We start from the raw sequence: 24,883 nt of genomic DNA, 5'->3' as shown, positions 1-24,883 counted from the left end.
GTTGGCTAGATTTGCTGTGATTGACAGGAAGACAGATTATCTCACCCAGTTTTGCTCAAGAGTTTGATTTCTAGCAAGGCCAAAGAATAAGGCAAACTATTTTGGTTGCTACACCTGGGGAGCTAATTTAGGCATCTTTGAACAGATGCTTGCGTTTTCATGTAAAGTCGGTGCATATTTTTTAAAGCATTTAGGACAAAAGCATTGCTTCTAACTATGGCCTCCAAATAACTTTGAATCGACAGGTATTTAAAAATCTTAAAATCTTTTCTTTTAGATGACTAGCCATATTTGCAGCTACATTAGCAAAGTATTTGCCAATAAGAAAGTTATGAAATAAGTTATTTCGTTTCTTATTAGTCTAAACAAAACTAGTTTATTATTAAATAGCCAGGGTATATGCAGATATGTAAGGTGTGTCTGTCTATATATATATATATAGACACATATGACTAAAAGCTACAGAGGTTGGCTACTTTATCCTTTGTGAGCCAGTGAGGATGACCATCTAAAGAAGGATTCCCAGACGCTCGACAAACATAATTGTTCAGGTTCTTTTCTGTTTAGAGATGTATTTGAGTGGACAGCAGTGCTATTATAGCTGAACTGCCTGCTACCTAACACACTGTATAAATGCAGATCATTTACTGCTTTCTGTTTCACCCAAATGAGGATGGGTTCCCTGTTGAGTCTGGTTCCTCTCAAGGTTTCTTTCTATTACCATGTCAGGGAGTTTTTTCCTTGCCACTGTTGCCCTCGGCTTGCTCACCAGGGACAAACTGACCATTTTGATTCATACACATTTCATACAAACTTAAATAATTTTTTTGATTGTGTAAAGCTGCTTTGCGGCAATGACAATTGCTGAAAGCGCTATACAAATAAAATTGAATTGAATTGAATTGAATTGCACACGGCTCAGCTTTGTACGAGTATGGGGGAATACCACGACACTGGCTAATGACTATTGATGTGTCAGAAGGACTTCACCAGTTGGTCAACAACAACATCTGCTCCTGTGGGAAATGCTTTGACTAAAGCAACCTTAATTTCTATGTTGCTGGTGAGCTGGTACTGTAAATGAACTGTGCGCAAGCCTAAGCATACTAACATACTTACTTTTTAAGCTACAGATAACCCTGAGAAACCGTGTTTCTTTTTCATCCAAATGTAACCCCATTAAAACCTACAGCCAAAAAACTGTAAAGAAAATTTTAGAACTCGTACAACTCAAAGTACATCACACAGTGACAGTGGGCATCCTTTTTCTCATTCTTTGCACCTCATGAGAAAATCTGAGTAATTAACTTTTGTAGTTCATGTTCATTACAATTAACTGCTTGTTAGTTTGAGGGCAGAACAGAAGTACAGCAGGGAGTGTTGCCACTTCATCCCCAAGAGCAGCCACTAGGTGGTTTGGCTATGATAAATTGCACCACAGGGTGAGTAAGTGTATAAAGGTGTATTCTGGGTTACTGTACCTGTGATAGAGGATGTATTCCTCCCTCACATCAAGAGTTCCCTGGATAGGCTAAAGTATCTGCAAAATTTTCCTGAAATTTTCTTTTCGTTTTCTTTTCTCGTTTTAGTGGATATTTTAATCACTTAAAATAGAGTATTTCTGTATAAGTGAATCATATTTCAATTATTTTATGTAAACATACAGTAATAAGGCTTTTAGAACAGCATACTTTAAAGTACTACAGTGAGCATTTATTCAATTTTGATTCCTAGATTATTTGATTTCTAGACTTAATAAAACTATACTGTTTAATGAATGCAGTATACACAGACTTTTTATCCTTAATAACTATTTTTGGATTTTGTTGCTTTATATGTGAAAGATGAACACAATAATAATAAAGTGCTTGCCATGTGTTTTTCTTTGCTTATGAATGGGGCACAAATTACAAAAAGCATGGGGGGGCACAAATTAAAAAAATCCCACTGCTGTGGCAGTATAATAGTGCAATCAATAAGTTTTTATATCTTTTTATATCTCTTTTGTATCTTCAACTGTTTTTATTTGTTTTAACTGAAATCTGTGAAGCATGTTTGCCTTTTTTGAAACAATTTGTTTTTTAATGAATTACAACCTTAATAAAAATTATTGCTATATAATCATCTCCCATAGAAACCAATTAATTGAAATCCCATGCCTTGAATATTCCAATTACTACAACCAAGTCTGATTTAAGCCTCGGAGGCTACAAACTTGCATTTCACACTGAGAGCATGTAACTGTCTGTCCCTACTACAGTTTCTTTTAATCTAATCAGACTTGTTAGAAAAGGTTCACCTGTTCACCTCAAGAACTGCATACCAATGGTAATTATCTGTCAAACCCATTACTTAGATCCATATCTTCCCCCTTTGAACAGTTCATCCTTTCTCCCATAGGAACCCACTGATTTCATTACTGAGTGCTACATCTGGAACGTTGATTATATTCACCCTGTGCATTGTTTCACCCAAATCACATGACTGCATTTTGTATTCCAAGCACAGTTTTTTATTGTAACCATACCTTTTTTTGAAAAACCAGATTCACAGAAAATTAAGTTAAGTTAAGTTAAGCCTTTATTCGTCACACATACATTACTGCACAGTGAAATTCTTTATTCTTCACATATCCCAGCTTCTTGTTAGTAGGCAGGGGTCAGAGCGCAGGGTCAGCCATTTTTACGGCGCCCCTGGAGCAGACAGGGTTAAGGGCCTTGCTCAAGGGCCCAACAGCGGCAACCTGGCGGAGCTGGGGCTTGAACCGCAGATCTTCCGATCCGTAACTCAGAGCCTTAACACACTGAGCTACCACTGCCCCTAAAAAAAAGGAAAATAGACATTTGAAAAAAAAAACATTTGGAAAATTATCATGTGGTGTTTTCTTCAAATTCAGTTTCACTTCAGTTTCTGATTTTGTCTGACAGGAATGAAATCCAATGTTGTGTTTTGCTATTGTAGCCCATGTGCCTACAACTAGGCTACTACAGCACTTTGATAATATTCTCAATTAAGTTCAGGTTAATTAAATTTAATTACATTTAGTTAAATTTATTTTTACAAGTTTGTCCCTAAGAAAGAATCAAGAGTAGCAAGGAAAAAATCCCTAGGAAGACATTAGGAACAACCTTTAGACACCTGATTCTCCACTTTTGTTTTGCTTGTTCTATCACACCCACTTCAATTTAGAAAAGGTTTTAATTAGCTGATTGTTTAAATCAGGTCCTGAGCAAGTCATTTGGGTGACTATGCATTTGGATGGTTATAAATAATTGCCTAATATACAGTAACTTCTGGGGATGTTATGCAGTCAAAATTGCAAATTGTATAGTCAAACAATTGATTATAGTTTTATTATAAAGTATAGTTTGTTAAAGTTATCAACTGTTTACTGATAGGGAGTTAAGGGCCAAACTGTTTGCTTACCTACAATAAGTGTTTTTTTTTTTTTTTTTTTAGTTAATGCAGATCTTCTTAAAGCAGTGTAGTCATTCTACCCTGATCTCTGCCATCAGTAATGTGTTTCAGGATTTTTTTTTCTCACATTTTGTCAACTTCAGAGATATTTAAGCACGAAAATTCTTGAAAATCAACTGTTTCTAAAACATTTTACCATCCCATTTGCTACCAACCACTATTTATTGTAGTTGGTAAAAATCACCAAAATCATTTTTCCCACAATCTGACATCTTATGTTAATATTTTCTATAAATTAGAGAGCAGAAAAATAGAAGTCACATGACTTATCTTACTACTTTTTTTTCAATACCACAAACAGTATATAAAAGAGCATGGATGAGTTAAAGTTACATTGAGCCTGCAGGCTTTAACACTAACGAGGGCTAAACTGTGTTTAAACAGCTATCCGTCTAAGTCCCTAAAGGCTTCTCCTTGTCTCCCCACACAACTTTGCTCACAGTCTAAATTCCTCTGCCTGGCAAAATCCAGAAGCTCCCCAACTGACACTTCGTCTAAGAGTGCATGAAATCCAGACAGCAAACTGTGAACTATTTACTTTGTGGAAAGGCCAGTCAAAAATCAGCATAATTTATCCTGGCATGGTGGGGTGAGCATTTTATTACTTTATTAAATGGCACTTTGACCTTTTACTAACTCTTACCACAGCAGGTCAAGAAAAACAATATTGTGGTATACCTGCTATATACTCACAGATTTCCCCATACGTTTTATTTTCTGTCCTGAGAGATGTCCATTTAGTCCAGTAGGATGACCATGCTCCTTTAAAAAAGTAAATTATCTTTAGCTATAAAAAACGTTTTTTCTTAATAATTGTTTAATCTGTTAAAAATTTTAATTTGACCAATGAATTACTTAGATTGATCAATTACAGTAAGACCTAAAAAAATTCACAAACCTAAACGTTTATAGATTTTAAGAAAAACCTGTCAGAATTGTCAGTGTTTACTAAAATCTTAATTTCTCAGCCTCTGAAGCAGATACATAGAAACATGAAATAAAAATGCTTTACAGGTTAGGCTTTAGCTTTTATTGTAAATGATAGCCCGTGCCTTAATGTTTAATGTTGACAGATGTGACTGTTATTTCTAGCTGCATTTTCATATTTAATTCTTTTGGTAGCATGATAACTATTACCATCATATGTAACTAAATCACAGTTCTACAGTTAGTGTATGTCGTCATCAAGTCACTACAGTTGTCGATGGACATGCTTGCCAAAGCACTCACTGTGAACAGACTTATTGCACAGTCTCTAGCCTTATACTGTTTGTCGGCACTGGCACAATCATTTTCTGTTTTCACCAAGTCATTTAACTCAGAACTTGACAGGAGAGGTAGCTGTTCCATATGAAGCATCATAATTTCCACAGCTTGTCAGAGCAGTCTGTGACGTGTGCTTTTTTTATGTAGGTACAGATCTATGAAAATGCATATTTAATGTACTAATCTGGTAAATTAATATTGTAAAATGTGACTTATAATGACTTATGTGAAAATGTTATACCTGGAACGATTACTACATAAACTTACTACATAATTTTATTATTTTATTTTTTTTTCATTATTTTGAATTTGCTTCAAAATTTGCCAACATTCCTATTCATACCTCAGTTTACACTACACTGAAAGGCTCTGGGTGACATTAGTGGAAGGATAAGAGGAGCAATGGAAATGTTGTTATCAACTTGTGCTGAGACAAGCATTTGAAAATTGACACCAAAACAAGGTTAATTGAATAAAACCAAGCCTAACTGTGATGTGAATCACTATTCTGGTGTTTTAAATCGAGTTTGTTCTGGGATCTGTGTGAGGGATCAATGCTTTTTCTCACTTCCCACACACAGAACTGTTCAGATATCAAGGACCATATTGGTAATGCTCAGCATGGTGGCTAATATTTAGTTATATAAGAAGGGGTTTTGTGCATCAGACAAAGTAATGCCCCTTATTAATGCTTCATTTATTCACAGTAAAGCTGCATCTAGTGATTCCTATCATAATCAATGAATATGTTACCACAGGACTATATCAACAAATACCACTAACAGCGATATCAAGTAGGCTGTCACATTCTTAGAGCACTCGTAATATTGTTAAAAATCCATATGCTAGTCACTGACTAAAAAGAACATCATAACAGCAATGCGGTATAAATGAACAAAAAAATAAAATAAATACTTGCTATGACAGAAAGGCACCAGGACACCCAGCAGTAGTGTGCTGCGCAAGATGACAGTCTAAGAGCCCAAGTCTGCCATCCGGTGCCGAACCACCCTGGTAGCACTAGGTAAACTAACACAGTCATAATGGTTTGTAAATCGTGACAGTTCTTAGACAGTTTTTGACATAGTTTGGCTTGTAGCACAGTCCTAGGTGAATTCTAAGTATGTCTTAAATTTTAATCTATACAGTAAAATGTGGTCTGTTTAAAGGTGAATTCACATTTGTGACATTGTAGAATTTTAAAGTAATCATCAATAATTTCAATTCAGGACAGTTCAGCTTGCTCTAGCAAACAAGTCAGGAATGTGGTAAATCCCCCTAAGAGTATTATCAAGAGCTTATGCCAATTGCAAGGCTTTGGGATGGACTTAAACAAAAAGCAAGATGGTGAGTTAAAGACTTAACACAGCATTTTTTTTTATATGTTGTGTAGGAAAAAAAATCTAAATGAAACAATGTAGAACAATGAACTTTAATCTACAGTCATTTTCATTTCATCAGGTATACATACAAACATTATTTGTATGCCAAATGTGTATTAACAAAAAGACGTTCTGAAAATGTGTTCTGATAAAACAGGATTTTTTTTTTTTTATTATTTATTACTAGTAAAATATTACTATAAATGTATTTTACAACCAGACAAACTGCATATAGCAGTACATAATGCACAGCATTAATAAGCATAATTCAGCCAAGGACATTGTTTTTCCACTGTATTATACATTTCCTTCGATTTGAAACAATTGAATTACAAATTAAAATATTACTCACATCAACAGAAGTTGTGACTGTATAGAAAATGGATTAATGAACATGGTTGTGTAAACATATAATTTATAATGCATGTGAGAAATTCTGTTCCGGAGTAACTTAACAAGTGCAGGTCATTTCCAGTAACATACAGTATAGTACAGACTATGGCCAGGACATGCAGGATGAGTGATCAAACAATGCAATTGCAGTCAGTGAATAAGTGTTAATTCAATGCTGTGATTGTCTCATTTTTGCGTAGTCACACCCTACAAGTCTAAAACATGTTTCATGATTTGCAGTATTAACAGATAAGTCCACATCTTAACCGTTCCTCATTTGGAACAATGAATTGGTTAATACAGTGGGGGAATAAGTATTTGATCCCTACAGATTTTCTAAGTTTGCCCACTTACAAAGAAATGAAGGGTCTATAATTTTTATCATAGGTTTATGGTAAAGGATTGAGACAGAATATCTACCAAAATTACCAAAAATCCAGAAAAAGCACATGATACAAATGTTATGAATTAAGTTGCATTTCAACTAGAGAAATAAGTATTTGATCTGCTACCAACCAACAATAATTCTGCCTCTCACAGACTGGTTATGTGCTCTTGTGGTACACATATTAATTTAAGAAGGTGCTCCTAACAACAATGTGGTATGTGTATAAAAGCCACCTGTCCACAAAATCTCCATCTTTCATTCAAACCTCACCACCATCGGCAAGACCAAAGAGCTGTCAAAGCAAGTCAGGAACAAGATTTTAGACCTGCACAAGGCAGGAATGGGCTACAAGACCATCAGCTAGAAGCTTGGTGAGAAGGAGACAACTGCTGGAGCGATTATTTACAAATATAAGAAATATAAAGTAACCATTAATGGCCCTGCATAATGGTTTTGTAATATGTAAGATTTCACCTCATGGAGTAAAAATAATTATGAGAAAAATGAGTGACCAGCCCAGGACTACACGGGAGGAGCTTGTAAGTAAGTGATCTCAAGGCAGTTGAGAGGACAGTTACCAAACAAACCATTGGTAACACAATATGCCTGCATGGATTGAAATCCTTTAGTGCAGCAAGGCTTCCCCTCCTCAAGAAGACACATGTACAGACCCGTCTGAGGTTTGCCAATGAACAGAGAAAGATTGGGATGAACTGCTGTGGTCAGATAAGACCAAAATTTAGCTCTTTGTCATCAACCTGACTTGCTGTTTTCGGGGGAAGAAAAATGCTGACTATGACACTAAGAACACTAAGAAATTATTGTGGTCCAAAACAAGGCGTTTCAGTTTTACTGTCCAACCCCTGTAGTTGTAATGACATTGCATTGATGTCCACCATAAAGGCAACATCTGGACAGCATTGTTTTTGAAAGCATCAGTTTCATGTTGAAATAACATTGAATAAATAACCCAAACACAATCCAAACAACAAATTTTTCCATTCGCACAATGCCAGACCAAATCATTCATGGTCCCTTAAGATTCTAACAGAATTCTGATTGGAGATTGCGGCAAACACAACAGCTCCTCGAACACAAGTGCCTGTATCTTATGTCAGGCACCTCTTACTGTTGTAATGTTAATTTTAATAATTTTTCTGTAAGTTTCATTTTCTCTTAGAAATGTTACCATGAGGTATATATTAGCTCCCAAATTACTGTACTGTAATATACTGTACTGTTTGTAGAGCATCCAAGCTACAGTATATCACACCTGCACACCTGCTTTCACAGGACAGATCTCAGACTTAGTTTTTTTTTTTTTTTTTACCTTTTTGGGTGCTTTCCAATTTAAAATTACAGTAACTTGCTGTTGAATGGGATTTGTGGTGCTCATTGTTATGTACGTGCATTCAGTAGCACTAACAGCATGTTCCCTAGTGGTCCTGTGATAAGCACACAATCCTGTCATCAGAGCAACTGGAGTTCACATCCGGCTTAGGATCTGGTTTTAGTCTTCACATTCTTTTAAAGTTGTTTTTGCAACATTGTTTTAGGGCGTTTGTTCAATGTTATCTCATCGACATGTAACTAATGTTTTGAGAACATTTCATCAAAATAATTATACCTTCGAAAACAACCTAATACTAGGGATAGGAATCATCAGTCAACACCCAATACGACGATATTATCATGACACCTAGGAGCTGTGGTTCTGTACGTATTAAGATTTTTAAAATATTCTGAATCAATATTGGAGAATCGCCGCATAGTAATCCAGTGTTTGTCGCCTGGTTGTAAGTTTGCGGTGTCTTCGGAAGAACCTAACAACAATGTACGATGTTCGTGGATCATTTACTGTAGATTCAGAGGACATTTCCAGAAGCCCACAAGAAGTGGATAGTCACTACTCTTATATAACACAACAACATGTGCTAACAGACAGAACATTTTCCTAACAACTACTTGATAGTGCCGGACGGCCGCCTTAAGACAAAAATTTTCTTAAGATTAACTTACAGTATGTAGGCTGTACGAAGGTCCTAAGGCTGCAACCTTAATTTAGGAACTCTACGGCCACCGTACGATGGAAAAGTCTTTTTTTTTTCTCAAGAAAGCATTACTTTCTTATTAAGAATTAAACGGCAGCCGTAACATCTTTCTAAGCAGGCTGTAGAAAACTATGATTCCCACCATGAATATCAATGAACAGCAGAAGTGAGAGGAACAGGAAAATTCATACGTATGTTTATAAGACATTTATTTATTAATTTAACTTAAATTAATTTAAAGCAGTATTTTTACTAAGCAGCACATTTCCCTCTTATTTCATAAACTTAATGTAATAATGAGCATGCGGGTGCATGTGTCTTCTAGTGCAGGCATGTGGGGCTTTTAATTTGTGTGATTTTCGAGACTAATTCATGGTTGTGGTGTTTTAAGACTTGTGTAATCGTGTGTAGTGAGTGAGTTTTGAGACTAATTTGCTCGCAGAGTTTGAAGAAAAAGGCGGATTGGAGGCCTTTAACTTGTGTGTGATTTTTGATAATGTAACACCATAAAATGCATTTCTGTGTCGCCATCCCAAAACTTGTGTAAGAAATAAAAGTACTTATACGAGCGGTACTGTTGAAAAAGTCGTGAGCCACCCCTTATTTCTTTATAATAAATTAAGTTATGATACAAAAAGTAGAATTTAAAAATCATCATTAGCAACCTTATTTCCTCTCTCATCTGTTCCTACAACTCAGCATTCAGCATTACCAATATACTAATCACCGGCCTGAGCATCTGTCATCATCTGCATCTGTTTCTTACTGGTTCATGACTTACTGTAAGTTAGATTTTTCAAAGATTGAATGATATATAGATCACTGTGTGGCTTAACAAACAAAACAACATTCCTCTGAAATAGGTCAGGTACAGGAACTGGACTGAAAGTGCCAACCTTTCCAAAAATAAGAGCAACAAATGCCCTTCAGGATGGCTGAAGAACTATTCCTCAAGACTACAGTACATTAATAAAAACATGAACATCTGGCTCTTTGGAATCAAAAATATACAAAAATGAGGTATAACTTAAGACTTTGCCTTATGCTTTAAAAGACAGATTATGATCAGGTAACAGTAAACAAGTAAATATGAATATATATGAATAATAAAAATGAAGATTAGTATGTGTATAAAAAAAAGATTAAGCTGAGGGCCTGTTCAAGTGTATGTTTCAACTTTCAGGGAATTGAAAAAAAAAAGAAATCTATTTCAGGATGCCTCTCTGTAGGCTTCTGACAGCAGGGACAGAGTCCTTTTCATTCAAACACGTTGAAGTGCCGAGCTTTCAAGATAACACTTCTTCGTCAAAGATTAATAATTCATTAGGCCAAGAGGGCCCATGAGAACTCCCTGTTGTGTTGTTTATTTCTCTCCAGGTTGTTATATGCATATGATTGAGGCTCGGAGCAGTCAGGGAGTCAGTATTTGATTAGTCTGTTGGCTGAAGTGGACCGAGTTTTTCGAAAGAGGTTACCCAGTGAATCGTTATGACAGAAGAAACACGTTTACGCATGTGAGCCTTTGGACTACACTCCAAACCAAGCACATCATAATGGGCTGTAAAATCACAGAGGACGTTAAGGTAGAGACATGGTGTCTTTTATTACATTAGATATGTTAACAGGAAGCGAGAAAGTGAGTAAACTTTGGCACATGGAGTGCATTACAGATGCGTCTGTTAAGACAAGAGTGTGGTCGGTGTTAATTTGTATAGTTTGTTGGGGATTTGCAGCTTGCTTACATGAACAGGTAGAGGTAAAACTGAGTGTCAGAGAAGCTTGGTGTGATTCACATATACGGTACGGAACAGACTATTGGGAGCAGTTTGAATTAACTTTTTCATCAGGGTGCTAGTAATATTTCTGTCTTCTGTTTTACATGCAAACCTTAGCAGATGTACAAAATTCTGTAAGGAATTCACTTTTTTCTGTTTTATGCTACTGTGTTGTGGCTTGATGATTCTTTTTTCGGCATAAACTTATCTTAAAAAGTTCAAGGGTCAAGCACTGATTTAATTCATTCAAATAACCACTAATTTATTTCTGTAAATATTTTTTTTTCGTTTGCAAATTTTTAATATTTTGATTTATAATGAACATAAAAAAAAGATGGATTTTTGCACTTTTTATTCCTTCGCCTTTTAATTTGTTTTTTTTTTCCAGGCACTCTATAATCAGATGAATCATTTGTATTTTCTAGTGAGAGCACTGCAGCACTGCAATGTATTTCAAGTGGATACATTTTTTTTAACTTAATGCTGCGTTTTTTATTTGCTTGTGTTACTTTTTTCCAAGCAAAGGTCAAAGATGTATTATAAAACAATGTAGTGAAGCAGCATATACCAGTTTTCAAAACATCAGCACAATCCATTATGTTTCCGTGCCCTAACCAAGCAATGTTTTATTTAGATGTGTTTTGGATAACGCATAAAATTATTATATTGTATTGTCCATTAGGCTTATGTGACATTAATTCTGTAGACCTAATTGAGTAAATTAGTTCCATGTTATGGTTTGTGCCTCAGAACCCATGAGCTGGCCTACAGCTGTGTAATCCTTGATGCCTTCTTGAGTGAAACATGTTTCATGATCTGCAATATTAATGGAGTGGTAAATTAGTGTGGCGTACTCAGCAGCCCTCATCTTCATGGCAAATGGAGTGAAGCGGAGAGCGCAGTTCACAAACTCTCAGTAAATACCACCCAGTCAACAATAAGCAAGCTCTGACTTCCCAGAGATCATTATTAACACAGACATCTGCATTTAAATTAAATATAAAATACACTGGGAGTTTTTGTGTAGTAAATGGCATGAACAAGTTTTTTTTTTTTCAATAAAAAAAGACTTCCACACCACTCTCAGGGCACAGCAGGCAACCAATCTCCTCCTTTCTCCATACAGTATGTGTCGACCAACTATACATTAACAATCAGTCTGCACACCTAATTCAATCTGTCTCCTGGAAACTACTGGCTTAAGAAGCTTTTTTTTTTTTTATTGAGATGGATGTTTTCTTGCAATGATTTCAAGTTTCAGTGCTTGACTGGTGACCTTTTGCCTTAAAGGTCATGAAGAGTAACAGATGCTAATGGAGGGTTTTAAGACATCTTAGTCCTAAAGATGCTCAGTTGTCTTTGTGTTACAAATAGGGCAAAATGGGATGGTTTTCAGAATGCTTCTTTGTAGGCAAGTAAATCGTGATCCTGTATGGTTAGTTTACTTTTACATCATTAAAGTGACTAGCTTAAGCCGTAAATGCGGATCATGTACAGTAGCACCCGCTATGCTTAAGAGCTATGGTTTTGCACCTTGTCATTAGACTTTGAAGATTTTGAAAGGATCATTCACACCCTTTGCTTTCTCTGACAGCGAAGCAGAAAGTCAGTTATAAACCAAACACTAAGTGAACCTTGTGATGTCATTACAGTCAGGTATAATAAATTCAGTGCGGACAGAAAGCTATTAAAGTCATTTAGAAAGCAGAACATCACAAATGAGCAGCCAACGAGTACACTCAATAGCCACGTCATTAGGTGCTCTGCTCAACTGCTTGATAACGCAAATATCTAATCAGCCAATCACACGGCAGCAACTCAGTGCATTTAGCCTTGTAGACATGGTCAAGGTCTACTGAAGTTCAAACTGAGGTGATTTAAGTGACTTTGAACGTGGCTTGGTTATTGGAGCCAGATGGGTCTAAGTATTTTTACAACTGTTGATCAACTGGAATTTTTACACAAAACCATTTCTAGGGTTTTTAGAGAGTGTTTTGAAAATAAGCAAATATCCAGTGAACACCAGTTCTCTGGCTGAAAAACTGGTTCGAGCTGGTATTTGTTACAACTGATGTATGGAAAAGAGCATCTCTGAACACACAACACATCAAACCTTGAAGCAGATGGGCTACAGTAGCAGAAGACCACACCAGGTGCCACTCCTGCCAGCTAAGAACAGGAAACTGAGACTACTGAGTTCATTCCGTTAGGACTCGGGTACTGCACATTTATATGTTTTCTCATGTCACCTGAAAGACTTAGGTGACATTTAAGCAGCAAGTGTCAAATGTACTATTTACAAATAGTCTTGTTGATATTATTATGATGTTTTGACCGGTTCCCATCTTCTCAACAGTCACTGAACGTGTAGGTGTGGTTATTAGACAACCGATTAGCTGCAGTTCCTGTCTGCAACAGCTAACAATAATTCTATTCCTTTCCCCTTTCCTTTTCTCTCTGTCCTTCAACCTGAAACTGTGCAAATGCTTGTATTCCTGTCTCCTGTTCTGCATGATTAAATCATTTGTCACCATATTTTTAAAATGGAAAATCTCAAGCAAGTAAAAATTCAATATCACACAAGCCCACTCAGGGTAATTCAGGGCCAAGCTTGGGAAATACATTTTTGTGTCATGTAGTAATAAGGTGGATGTTGCAGGCAGCTAATGTTACTTTTTCTGTATTCACCACATTCAAAAGTGTCTCGAGGCCATCTGGAGAAGTCAGCTATGTCTGAGGCTTCCTACTGGTAGGCTGTTGCAGAAATTCTCTTCCCTGACTGGGTCGAGAATGATGAGCCTCTCGCTGGGGTAGCCATGCAGGAAATTCTCTCTCTCTCTCTTTCTCTTTTACACACACAAACACACAAACACACACACACACACACACACACACACACACACAGACACACATTCTCTTTCTCACTCAGTAATTCTTCTTCTCTTCACTTTTGCTGTCTGTTATGTAGAGGGTGGGAGGGAGGACAGGAGGCAGGGGGTAATCGAGCTTTTGCTATTTGCTGTTTTCCCCATGTGGATCTCCGTGTTTCAGTGATGACCAAGACATTTATTGCGCTTGCAAATCCTGGCTGCAAACGTAAAAAGAAAACCTTGAGGCACTTGGTATGAGAGGTTGCGGTGTTCTTTCTGCTAATGTGAATCAGGCAGGACCCCTGCTAAGTGCATGCCTCTGGGCTTGTGGACGAAAACCTGATATGCATTTTAAAAATAGCAGACTGGCAGTTGAACTCAGTCTATCGATTTGAGCACTCAATTAAAACGATCAGTTTCAACACATTACATAATGGATTATGGTTGATGGAGGTTTTTTCACACTCTTCCTGGTACAGTTATTAATCTCATGCATATGTTTTGAATTGGCTGCTGGCATTCTTTCTAGGGTAATTTTTAATGAACTCTGACTTTGTATACAAACAGGGTTGTACATACTGTACAAGCTTGTTTCTGTTAAGAGAGGTTTCTTTGTGTTGCTGCTTTAATAATAGACATTAGCCCTTTTCAAGTATTAGTCATGATATTTTCATTTTTTCTTTTTAATGTGACATTCATTTCACACAGGCAGGGGATCATTGTTTGTATACCCGCATTTCAGTTAATTTAATTCATTGACATTTACAGAATATAAGTATTTCCTCTGTTCAAAGGTGATGCATTCATTTATATAATGATCAGGACTAATAGATAACTAGGATTAATAGATTAAAAGCGAATCACAGATTATAGTTTCTCAGAAGTGGCCTCACTGATGCTTTGTGTCTGTCGTCTGCAGCAGCATTAGGTTAACGTCCCTCCGTTTTTACTTTACAGAGACGCTGTTCTTCTATGGGTACATGAATCTGAATTCCAGCGGCCAGATGCCTGTGATGGAGGAAGTCGATACCAGTGAGAGGTTAGAAAACGTTTTTACTGTACTTCTTAATAATTTATGCTCCACCCTGACCCATTAAGAAATAATCCTCATCCATTGTGTATGATCGTGCATTTTTGTTACTCGATGCTCAAGTCTTTGCCGTGCTTTGTAGAAGAGGACGAAGAATCGATATACTTTCTCTGGTGGTGTGGCTGTGATTTTTGAACACTGTCTCATTTTTCAGCAGAGTAAACATGGCCTTAGTCTCCTGGAATCGGCTTACCCACCTGCTCTATCTGATTATCTGACCCAAATGAACCTTAAGCATATTGTGACAATTTTCATGCACCATTGAACATAGAAGAAGTCATAAATAGCAGCACACCATCACAGAACAGACACAGATTGAATGCGTATTAAACTTTGATCGACTCTGGCATTAAGCTGCAGCTGCCAGTGTCCTTGTCTTGCCTGTGGCCATTGTTGCAGGTCTTATAGTTAATTTATATAAAATAAAATCAACCCATACAATTTAATAACTGACGCAAAACAGGGCACTCATTCAGGTCTCGTGGTGCACGAGTCACTCGCCGGCTGCTCAGTGAGGTTGAATAATTCAGGCAGCTGTCTGGTTCTATGTGAATAACTATTCTAGTGTGTCTAACAAAGCTGTCAAAATCCTCATTGATAAAACACAGGAAGCCTGGGCGCAGCTCGTGATTATCATCTTTGACTGTGCCTCCAAGTACCGCACTCAGTCAGTCTTGGATTGTGCCGGTTTCCCCCTTCCCTTTATGTTTCCATTTACATTCTTGCGTGTGGCCTATAGTGTCACCGCTTGATATCAGACCAAACCACATGTTCGCTTGCTTGTTATAGTCAATGCTTATCAGGAGAGATTTGTTTTGCTGTCTCTTAAGAATATAATTTAATACAGGATTCAATGGGTTGATTCAATGGGTTGAAAAAAACATACAGTATTCATAGTGTGGGGAAATTTGATCACGTTATTCAACAGCGTGGTTATAATATTCTAACTAAATATTTATTATAATTGCGTCAATTGATCAATGTTATAATAAGAAACAGGAGCAGAATGTGAGTTTCACCGTCCAGATCCTTATCTTATATATACTGAACCGAATCATGTAGAGTAGCCTGGCGTCAGGGCTGATGGTGAAATCCAATGTAGTGAATGATATCTCAATTGAGAAAGAAGTGGCTGATGTCTTTTACAGTGAGGTCAATAAGTATTTGATTACCCTGTGATTTGGCAAGTTCTCTTACTTAGAAGTCATGGAGGGGTCTACAATTTTCAGCATAGGTGCATTTCCACTGTGAGAGACAGAATCTAAAAAGAAAATCCGGAAATTACATTGTATGATTTTTTAACAATTTATTTGTGAATTACTGTGTCAAATAAGTATTTGATCACTTGAGTCAAATTTTTTTTATATTTGGTACAGAAGCCTTTGTTAATAATTACAGAGGTCAAACGGTTCCTTTAGTTCTTCACCAGGTTTGCACACTATGCAGGAAGGATTTTGGCCCACTCCTCTATACAGATCTTCTCTAGATCTGTCAGGTTTTGGGGCTGTCGCTGAGCAACACGGAGTTTCAGCTCCCTCCAAAGATTTTCTATTGGATTTAGGTCTGAAGACTGGCTAGGCCACTCTAGAACCTTGATACTGTATGCTTCTCACTGAGTCACTCCTTGGTTTTCCTGGCTGTGTGCTTTGGGTCTTTGTCATGTTGGAAGACCCAGCCACGACCCATCTTTAATGTTCTGACTGAGGGAAGGAGGTTTTTGCCCAATATGTCACAAAACATTGCCCCGTTCATCCTCTTCTTAATACAGTGCAGTCGTCCTGTCCTCTGTGCAGAAAAACACCCCCAGAGCATGATGCTTTCAGCCCCATTCTTCACTGTACTGTAGGTATGGTAGTATTGGGATGATACTCATTTTTCATTTTCCTCCAAACACGGCGAGTGAAGTTAAGACCATAAAGTTCTACTTTGGTCTCATCTGACCACAGGACTTTCTCCCATGACTCCTCTGGATCATCCAGATGGTCCCTGGCAAACTTCAGACACGCCTGAACATGGGCCATTTTTAAACCATGACATCTTAGTGTATTACTGGTAGTAGCTTTGGAAACGATTCTCCCCGCTCTCTTCACGGCATTGACCAGCTTCTTCGGTGTAGTTCTGGACTGATTCTTCACCATTCTTAGCATCATTGATACCCCACGAGGAGAGATCTTCCGTCGGGCCCTAGTGGGACATTGACAGTCATCATTAGGCTCTTCCATTGTCTGACAATTGCTCCAACAGTTGTTCTTTTTTTACCAAGCTGCTTGGCAATTGCCCTGTAGCCCTTTTCAGCTTCGTGAAGGTCTACAATTTTGTCTTTCGTGTCTTTTGACAGCTCTTTGGTTTTTCCCATGTTTCTACTTAGACTTTGGCTGATTGTAGGGTGCACAGGTGTCTTTATTACAGCGAACGACCTTGAACAGGTGCTACTAATTTAGATTCATGAGCAGAGCATAGCTGGACTATTTAAAAGCAAAATAACAGGTCTTTGAGGGTCAGAAATCTGGCTGATAAGCAAGTGTTCAAATACTTATTTGACACAGTAATTCACAAATAAATAGTTTAAAAATTATACAATGTGATTTCCAGATTTTTCTTTTTAGATTCTGTCTCTCACAGTGAAAATGCACCTACAGTAGGGTATAAATATATATATATATATATATATATATATATATATATACTAACTATATTGCACTGATTGCACTGATCTTGAAGCCTGTACATTCATTCATATAGTAGTGCAAAACAACAGCTAAAATGGTCTGGGTTTTATGTGTTAATATTAATTAACATTAAGAAATAATCGATTTACATGTTTTTTGGGGGATCATGGCTTTATATCTTAGTCGCAATCAAATGTCCCAGCAAGTCTAGCAGTATCTGACTTAATATCTAAATTGTTTGGGGTTCCCGAAGTTAAAGTTAAGCTTAGATTTTAATATAGCATAGCATAAACTAAATGCATCAATAATCATGATTAGAACATCCTTATCCACATGTGTAAGAGAAAGAAATGATGCAAAAACGTAAAAAAATATGTGCAACACCCCACAGCTCTCAGTAGTTTTATGCTCAGGACATTTGTAGAAATCAGGGAAATGGGGAATCATCTCAGTGGGGCTGAAAGGATGCATTGAAATAACCATTTACGGTGATTATGTAAATCTGACGATTTGCATTGATTCATAGCAATGTTTATGTTCATTGCTAATTATGGCAGCAAATGGAGTTAATGAGACTCTATCCCAAAAATCCCAAACTGGATCATCAAAGGACTTTGGATTCTTTGAACATAGTCCTAAACTCTAAAAGACACTCTGCATGCTGTGTGAAACTGAAATGGTGTACCGAAATAGCAAAACTAGCTATGCACAAGTAGCTCAGAAGGACAGATCTTGAGGCTCTCTGATCTCAAAACAAAGAGACAGCAATGTAAATAGTTTTTACAGTACATTTTGTCTGTTTGTTGGTTGCATCAGTGCCTAAGAGTCATAGTTGTGATCTTACCTGTTGTGTTTCAGACAAGTGCTAAACAGAAGACTGCCTTTCAGTGCATTCACAAGTTTCAGGCAGTTTATTTGTGTGCCAGTACAGTATATTTAAGGTTTATAAACCTTTTTTGTTACCTTGTAAGGATCAGTAATACAAATGTTTTTCCGCTTTAGAATCGGCATTAGCTATCAAATAAATTATGAACTAAATTATACACAACACACTACACAACACTATGCATGTACCCAACACTTTAGTAATTAATGGCAGAATACAGCAAACAGCTTTCCCTATTAATCCTGTACAGCATAGAATCTTTTCTTTTTTTAATAAAAGGTAAAAGTTAAAGCTTAAAATGGTTTCTCCATTCATAGATTGTATATTAAAGTGATTAAATGCAAGAAATACATATAATATTATAAATCATAGATTTCTTGTCAAAAAGTCACTGATGTTATCATGAGTTTTTATAGGGTCTCAGGAAGAGGAAAAGCTGTGTGTAAGATTTTTTTTCTATAAAAAAGATTTTGTATATAAATTCTGTTCTGTAAAATCAATCTTTTGATTTTAAGAATTCAACAGCTGTGGTATAATATGCTTTATACCTTTTTAGTGATAAAGAAGGTATGTTTTTATGACATGAAGTTTGTTTAATTTGCGCTTGTGAGTTATGAGTAGAAGTCATCCTCTGTAATGAGTTCTTCAGTAGGAAATACCTGTCATGACTTTCTGATAGCTTCATTTGTGAATCAGTTTATAAAGTCAGTTATAAGTCAGATGATGTTTCCAGGCAGCCCTGGTCTCTGTCAGGGGTTTCTGTCTCTCTGTCAGCAGCACATACTGTACTGTACAGGGCTGTTATCTTACCTAAGGGATAAGACGAAAAAATAAAGTCGAATCTATTTCAACAGATGAATGCATCATCATATTGACCTGCAGCTTCTGTGTTATCAAATGCTGCTGCTGCTAAGTGCCACACTTGTAAAAGTAAACACGATAAGTGTAATACGTATGGGCAAGATTTATGGTATGGAACCGGTGTATGGTTGAGGAGATAAGGGTAATTGAGCACTGTACACACACACAAACACACACACAGACACAGTATCTGTGGTTTAGTTACATAGCACATGTTCATATGAATACACACATTTCTTAAAACTGCTTTCCCAAACATTTCATCAAGGCTAAAACTTTTAGAAAGCAGAGCATATTTTAACGCAGGCAGCATGCTAATGATATATGCTAATCCTGCAAAACAGTCAGCCATTTTGTATTTTTTAAACATACATTTAAAGTCATCCACAGAAGCCCTGCAGAGATTGGAGCATAACAGACCTGTTTAATTCCACAACAAATGATAATTGTCAGGAAATGGATTTATGATTGTTTGAGTATTGCATGTGAAATGGGGGGGGGGTATCAGCTGATGGACATATTTTGTTTCCTCATGACTGCCGAGTGTTCATATGCAAATGAAACTGGAGATTATGGCGCACATCGGATGTGTGGGAACGAGTCAGTGCTTCCTTGCTTTTCAGAATATGAACTTCACTTCCTGTCTTTTCTTTTAACACTGCTGTTTGGAAGGAACTGACATCGTACCGATGTGCACATAATTTATACAGTGTGTGTAGTTAGTATCTGGTCAGCACTGTATTTTTTTCTCATGTTTTAAGTCTTAGAGAGAAGTGTCACCACTAATCACTGCAAAGTTTTTGGTGTATCCTCATTTGGGATGATCCCGCCCCCATTCCGAAAGTATTACACTGACTGAATGTTTCAATAAGGATGAAAAAATAAGATAAAAATAATAATGCTAATGATCTGGCCGTCACGCTTATCAGGACCTGAACCCACTTGACCACCTATGGTCAAGGAATTTGGAGTGAATCACTCTTCATGACCATCATTACCAAAGCATCAGCTGAGGAAATACTCTTTTGGAAGTGCTGTGTTTATCCCTCAAGTACCCTTTAAAATCTGTGCCTAGCCTATTGAAAGCTGGTCATGTCCCAACATCTTACTAAAACACTTTGTGACAGGTTGTTTTTCCGCACAGCCTACTACTATAATATTTTATGACTTAAAATGCTTGCCCATAAAACTAGATTCTTACTGGCTTCGTGATTTTAAGCCTCATTGCCAAAAGGACATTCAGTCTAAAGCACTCACCTGATTTTGGTATAACTTATAGTCACTTATTCTAAATATCAGAACTGCTACATCTTTGAAAGTTTGATCATTAACTTTCTTAGTAAACTGCGTGAGTCTCAGCGTATTCTTCAGTAATTTAGATTTACCCAGGCTTTCAAGTGGGTTTTATCACTAAGCCTGGTCTTTTTGCAGATTATCAGAATCCTTTATGTTTAGATTAGATTCTGAAACTTTCTGTAACCGGGGTTTCCTTTAATTGTAAAATAAATTACACGGACCACATACACATAATTAAAGAGTCAGCTTTATTAGCATTTAGCATTAAGTCGTGCTTGTTTTGAAACAATTAACATTTGAATTACAGTATACCCATCAGATTTAAAACACTGGTTATTGCGTCAAAACATTTAAGTGCATATCATACTGTGCGTGCCCGTGTGTGGCAAATAAAATTTAAATTTGAATTTATAGTTAAAAAGGACCTGCATATGCTTACCATAATGCATGTATTATGCCCCAGTCTGCTCCCTCCATGCATCTAGCACTGCTCCAATTAACCCAACATGTTCCAGGGTATAAGGACGATGTGCATCAAGGCCCTTCTTTGTACAGACACTCAGGTGATGGAATTAACTTCTCCTGGATGTTTCAAACAAAGACTAAACATCTGCCTCTTCAACAAGCATGTGAATATGCATTTGTGCTGTGATACTAATAATTGCACTTTTAATGTAATACTTAACACTCCACCAGACTGAATGTATTCTCAGTTCCTGACCTAATAAACTGGCATGGATAAGGGTGCTAAATACTGAGAATATAAATGTATAGTAAAATAAGCCTATTACTACACTATTGAATGTCCATAAAATGTCCTCTTCTAATTGCTGTTCATATTATGGCCATTGAAAAGCCCAGATAGGTGTTTGAATACCCCTGCTTTAAGGAGACATTTAAAGGGCATTGTTCAGTTAAATGGAGTGAATAAAGCCTCATAAGACATACTTAGTGGACATCCACACAGCCAGGACATTGACATGGTTAATCAAAATGTGATACTTTTAAATCTAACTAGATAGATAGATAGATAGATAGATAGAGAGAGAATGATACATACTTTTTTCTACACTTATCAGCAAGAAGCTCACTTATCAACAAAGACATTGTAAATGAGAAAATGAACACACATATAAGCATAAATTACTGATCATTTGGAAATGCAAATAATGCCCTTCGCTCCCTAATCAACACATTTGTTCTTCTTGCGCAGGCACTTAAATTACAGTAGGCAGTTCAGATGCCTTAACAAGAGAAACATTAACAAGAAAAGAACTGATGATGAATGTCCTCATTTTATGACAGGATTTTATGCCGAGAGACAGGCAGTATGATGATTTCTGTATAATTAAGGTCAAGTTTGCTCTCACTTTTGTAAGTCTAAGAGTGAAGTGTCAGATTACTAGGTTGCTCTCTAGCTTCCGTGAAAAGCTCTGAACCAAGAAGTCGAGAGAAGATAAATTATTACACGTTTTGTCACTTTATTGATCAGAATATTTCTTAACTTATAAGTTAACTATTAACAGCTTACAGTTTAGTCATTATTAAAGGGGACCTATTATGCAAAATTCACTTTTTATTGTCATGTGTAGATATTCAGCTGGGACTCTACTGTGCATGTACTGTACCAACAGAAATCATAAGGAAAAAACCTTCCTCTTCCATTTTTGTATTCCCTAGTTAAATTTTTCCCTTATTGTGCCATCAGATACCCTCCCCTGGCTTGTTGCTCAGATCTGCTATTCTCTGGGGGTGTGGCTCAGCAGTAGCTCAGTTACATACTGTAGGCATTTGAGGTATGAAAAATGTACAATCTCAGAGGTATATGGAGCTGAAGCATCAGCAGCCAGGCTTAGAGACAGGCTATGTTACATTGTTATGTGTTTTTACTTACATATTTATGTAAATGCCTAACCAGTCAGTTTAATGTCTTACATTTCAAGATTTTATAAAAAGTAATAATTATGCATAATTATATCAGGCTGATTGTGCTCTAGTGATCTTAAACATATCACACTGCCAGGCAAATAATATACTAGGTGTAGAGGTCAATCTAAACAGTGAAAAATTTTAGGCTGCTCATGAGCTGAGAAACTAAACAAGTCTAGAATATCACGCTTGGTTTATTTTCAGTTACCCAAAACTTTCCCCACAGTCCTAATTATCTGACATCATGTTGCAGGTAGACTCCAGTTCTTTAAATGAAAGCTTATATCTGCAGCTGGATTTGCTAATAAGATAGTACTTAAGTGCATATAACTTTATTATATAATCTTTTTCTGTAGAACAGAAGCTGTCTTAAAATACATTTGGCACATGTGTTGTGCATTAAATACACTGATCAGTTACACTTTAAAAACACATCAATATTCAAGTATGTATAAACATGACAGTAAATCTTGTGTTGATAGTCAATTTATCCCTAATAAGCAAGCGGAGGGGACAGTGGCAAGGAAAATCTCCCTTAGACGACATGAGAAGGAATCCTTGAGAGGAATCACACCCTAAAGGAAACCTACAGTATTGTCATCATGTTAAGTTTCCCCTCGATGTAAATAACTATGCAAATGTGTGTGGTGCTATTTGCTATTTTTTTATTTTTACATTTACTTCAGTCATTAGATTTAGAGTAAATATATCCTTTTCACTTTTAGTATGTAGAATGAAAATTCTTTCAGTTTGTTGTATGTTGGTACAGTTGCATTGATTCTAATGTGAATGCCACTAAATGAGTAGTTTATGACATTGGGCTGCTCCCTGGCCCATCTGACAATGCAGCTGGTATACTAGCTGACCTGAGGGCAGCTCACTTAAAGCTTTGATTAAGTTGCTGTGTGCTGATTACACCATGAGCTCCAGAACACACGAGGGGTGAAAGGTTTATCTGTCATCACACACCACACATGCTGTACATGACTGTATCTGCCCTTAAAGAAGAGTGTTCTTCCCATTACATCTTCCATCCTCACGATCACAGTGAGACAGTGAGAAAATGGAATGTGGAAGAAATTACTCTGTGTAAGTAAACCATACAGTGTTATAAATGGAAAAGAAACATGTTATTTAATCAGAGGGTTTATTTATTCTTATAATATAATGTTCCTGAGCTGCTGTTAGTTCCCCTAATAATCATGTAATAGTGATTCACATTCAGTGCAGGGTCGGGGGGTCAGGCAAAATCAGGACTGTCTAAATTAAACTTGTACGGTACTTCATACACAATGACATCTCTGCCCAGATTCATGCATGAAAAAAGTTCAGCTACATAGTGGCTAGCAAGAGCTACAACTAATTAGAAGCAAAAAAGTGTAAAGTGTCTGTGAGTGAAATAGTCATAGTAATTTAGGTAAGAGGAAAATTTATTCTTTTTTTGCCAAAAAGGTAGGATATTTATTTGTTGTCTGATTTGTGGGAATGAAAGATAATAATCAGCCTGTTTCTTTTTGTTATTGAGCTAGCAGTTGTTTAGCTAGGATACTCTTAATAGCCATTGAAAAACTAACAAAAATATTATAGCATGTTTTTGTATTATAATATCACAAGTTATATCAGATGAGTCTATCACCCAGGGAGTTTCTCATCCTTATTTACTGCAGTGCTAACATTATCTGACAAGCCGTATAACAAATTACAGTGATTAGATTAAAAATAATTCATCTGATTGGCCAGCTCTTGATAATGTTCACCTCTCATTTCCATAAGCCTGAGAAGTTTATGCAAACTCATTTTGCAGCACTCTTAGGCTTCGTCCTGAAATATACGGCAGCTACATCGCAAACTGCATACGATCATACTAAGTAGTATATGGTCAGTGTTGTTACTATTTAGGCGCATGGCTATATTTTGAACACAGCCTTGAAGTTTCTCTATAAGTGGTCATTATGCATCAAGAACATCGAAAACATGGAGAACAGCAGGACTCATGATACACCATTTTTTTTAAAGTAGCTTTGAGTGAGTTTTTCTACCAAATTTTATATCCAGTAGCTTTAAAATTTTAATTGACTTTTCATTTTGAATTGTGAAAAGTTACTCAAAGAGGTTAAAAATAAGGAGTATTGCAGTATATTTTGCCAAGATTTATCAAGCTCTGAGTGCAGCATGGTGATGAAGGGAGAGCAGAGACTTGGCTTCCTGATTTCTTTCTCTGAGGTCAAATTTTTCATTATTTTTATTTGTGTGTCAGCAGACTTATCCTGCATCCTCATTATCTCTGAAAGATGCTGCTTTTTATGCCGGTATTTCTGGCCAGTGCTTACGTCAACGTTTCCGTTTGTGGCAGAATTCTTTTATCAGGTCAATTTATCAAATCCAGCCATTCATATGTACATGTGGAGACAAGCTGAGCAGTTTGCTTGGAGTTTATATAGGAATAATAGAACATGGTGCTCAGCCGGTCCATCATTGGACCATGAAATGTCAATCAGGTCATTAGAACTGTTTCTAATCAGACATTAGCGAGTGCCATGCTGTTGATTG

General features: G+C 36.7%; 1 protein-coding gene across 2 annotated transcripts in view; it reads left to right on the top strand.

Annotated features, from left to right (window-relative positions):
* The window catches only part of htr4 (5-hydroxytryptamine receptor 4), a 101,155-nt gene that overhangs the window by 18,257 nt on the left and 58,015 nt on the right, over positions 1 to 24,883 (top strand). For both annotated transcript variants that reach the window (XM_053506073.1, XM_053506074.1), the window contains exon 2: positions 14,560 to 14,641. In XM_053506073.1, the coding sequence (XP_053362048.1) occupies positions 14,560 to 14,641 (82 nt within the window). The remainder of the gene's footprint in view (positions 1 to 14,559; positions 14,642 to 24,883) is intronic.

The sequence above is a fragment of the Clarias gariepinus genome, chromosome 10 (assembly GCF_024256425.1).
Source record: "Clarias gariepinus isolate MV-2021 ecotype Netherlands chromosome 10, CGAR_prim_01v2, whole genome shotgun sequence".
Lineage (NCBI taxonomy): Eukaryota > Metazoa > Chordata > Actinopteri > Siluriformes > Clariidae > Clarias > Clarias gariepinus.
This window is presented reverse-complemented; position numbering and strand designations above follow the sequence as displayed.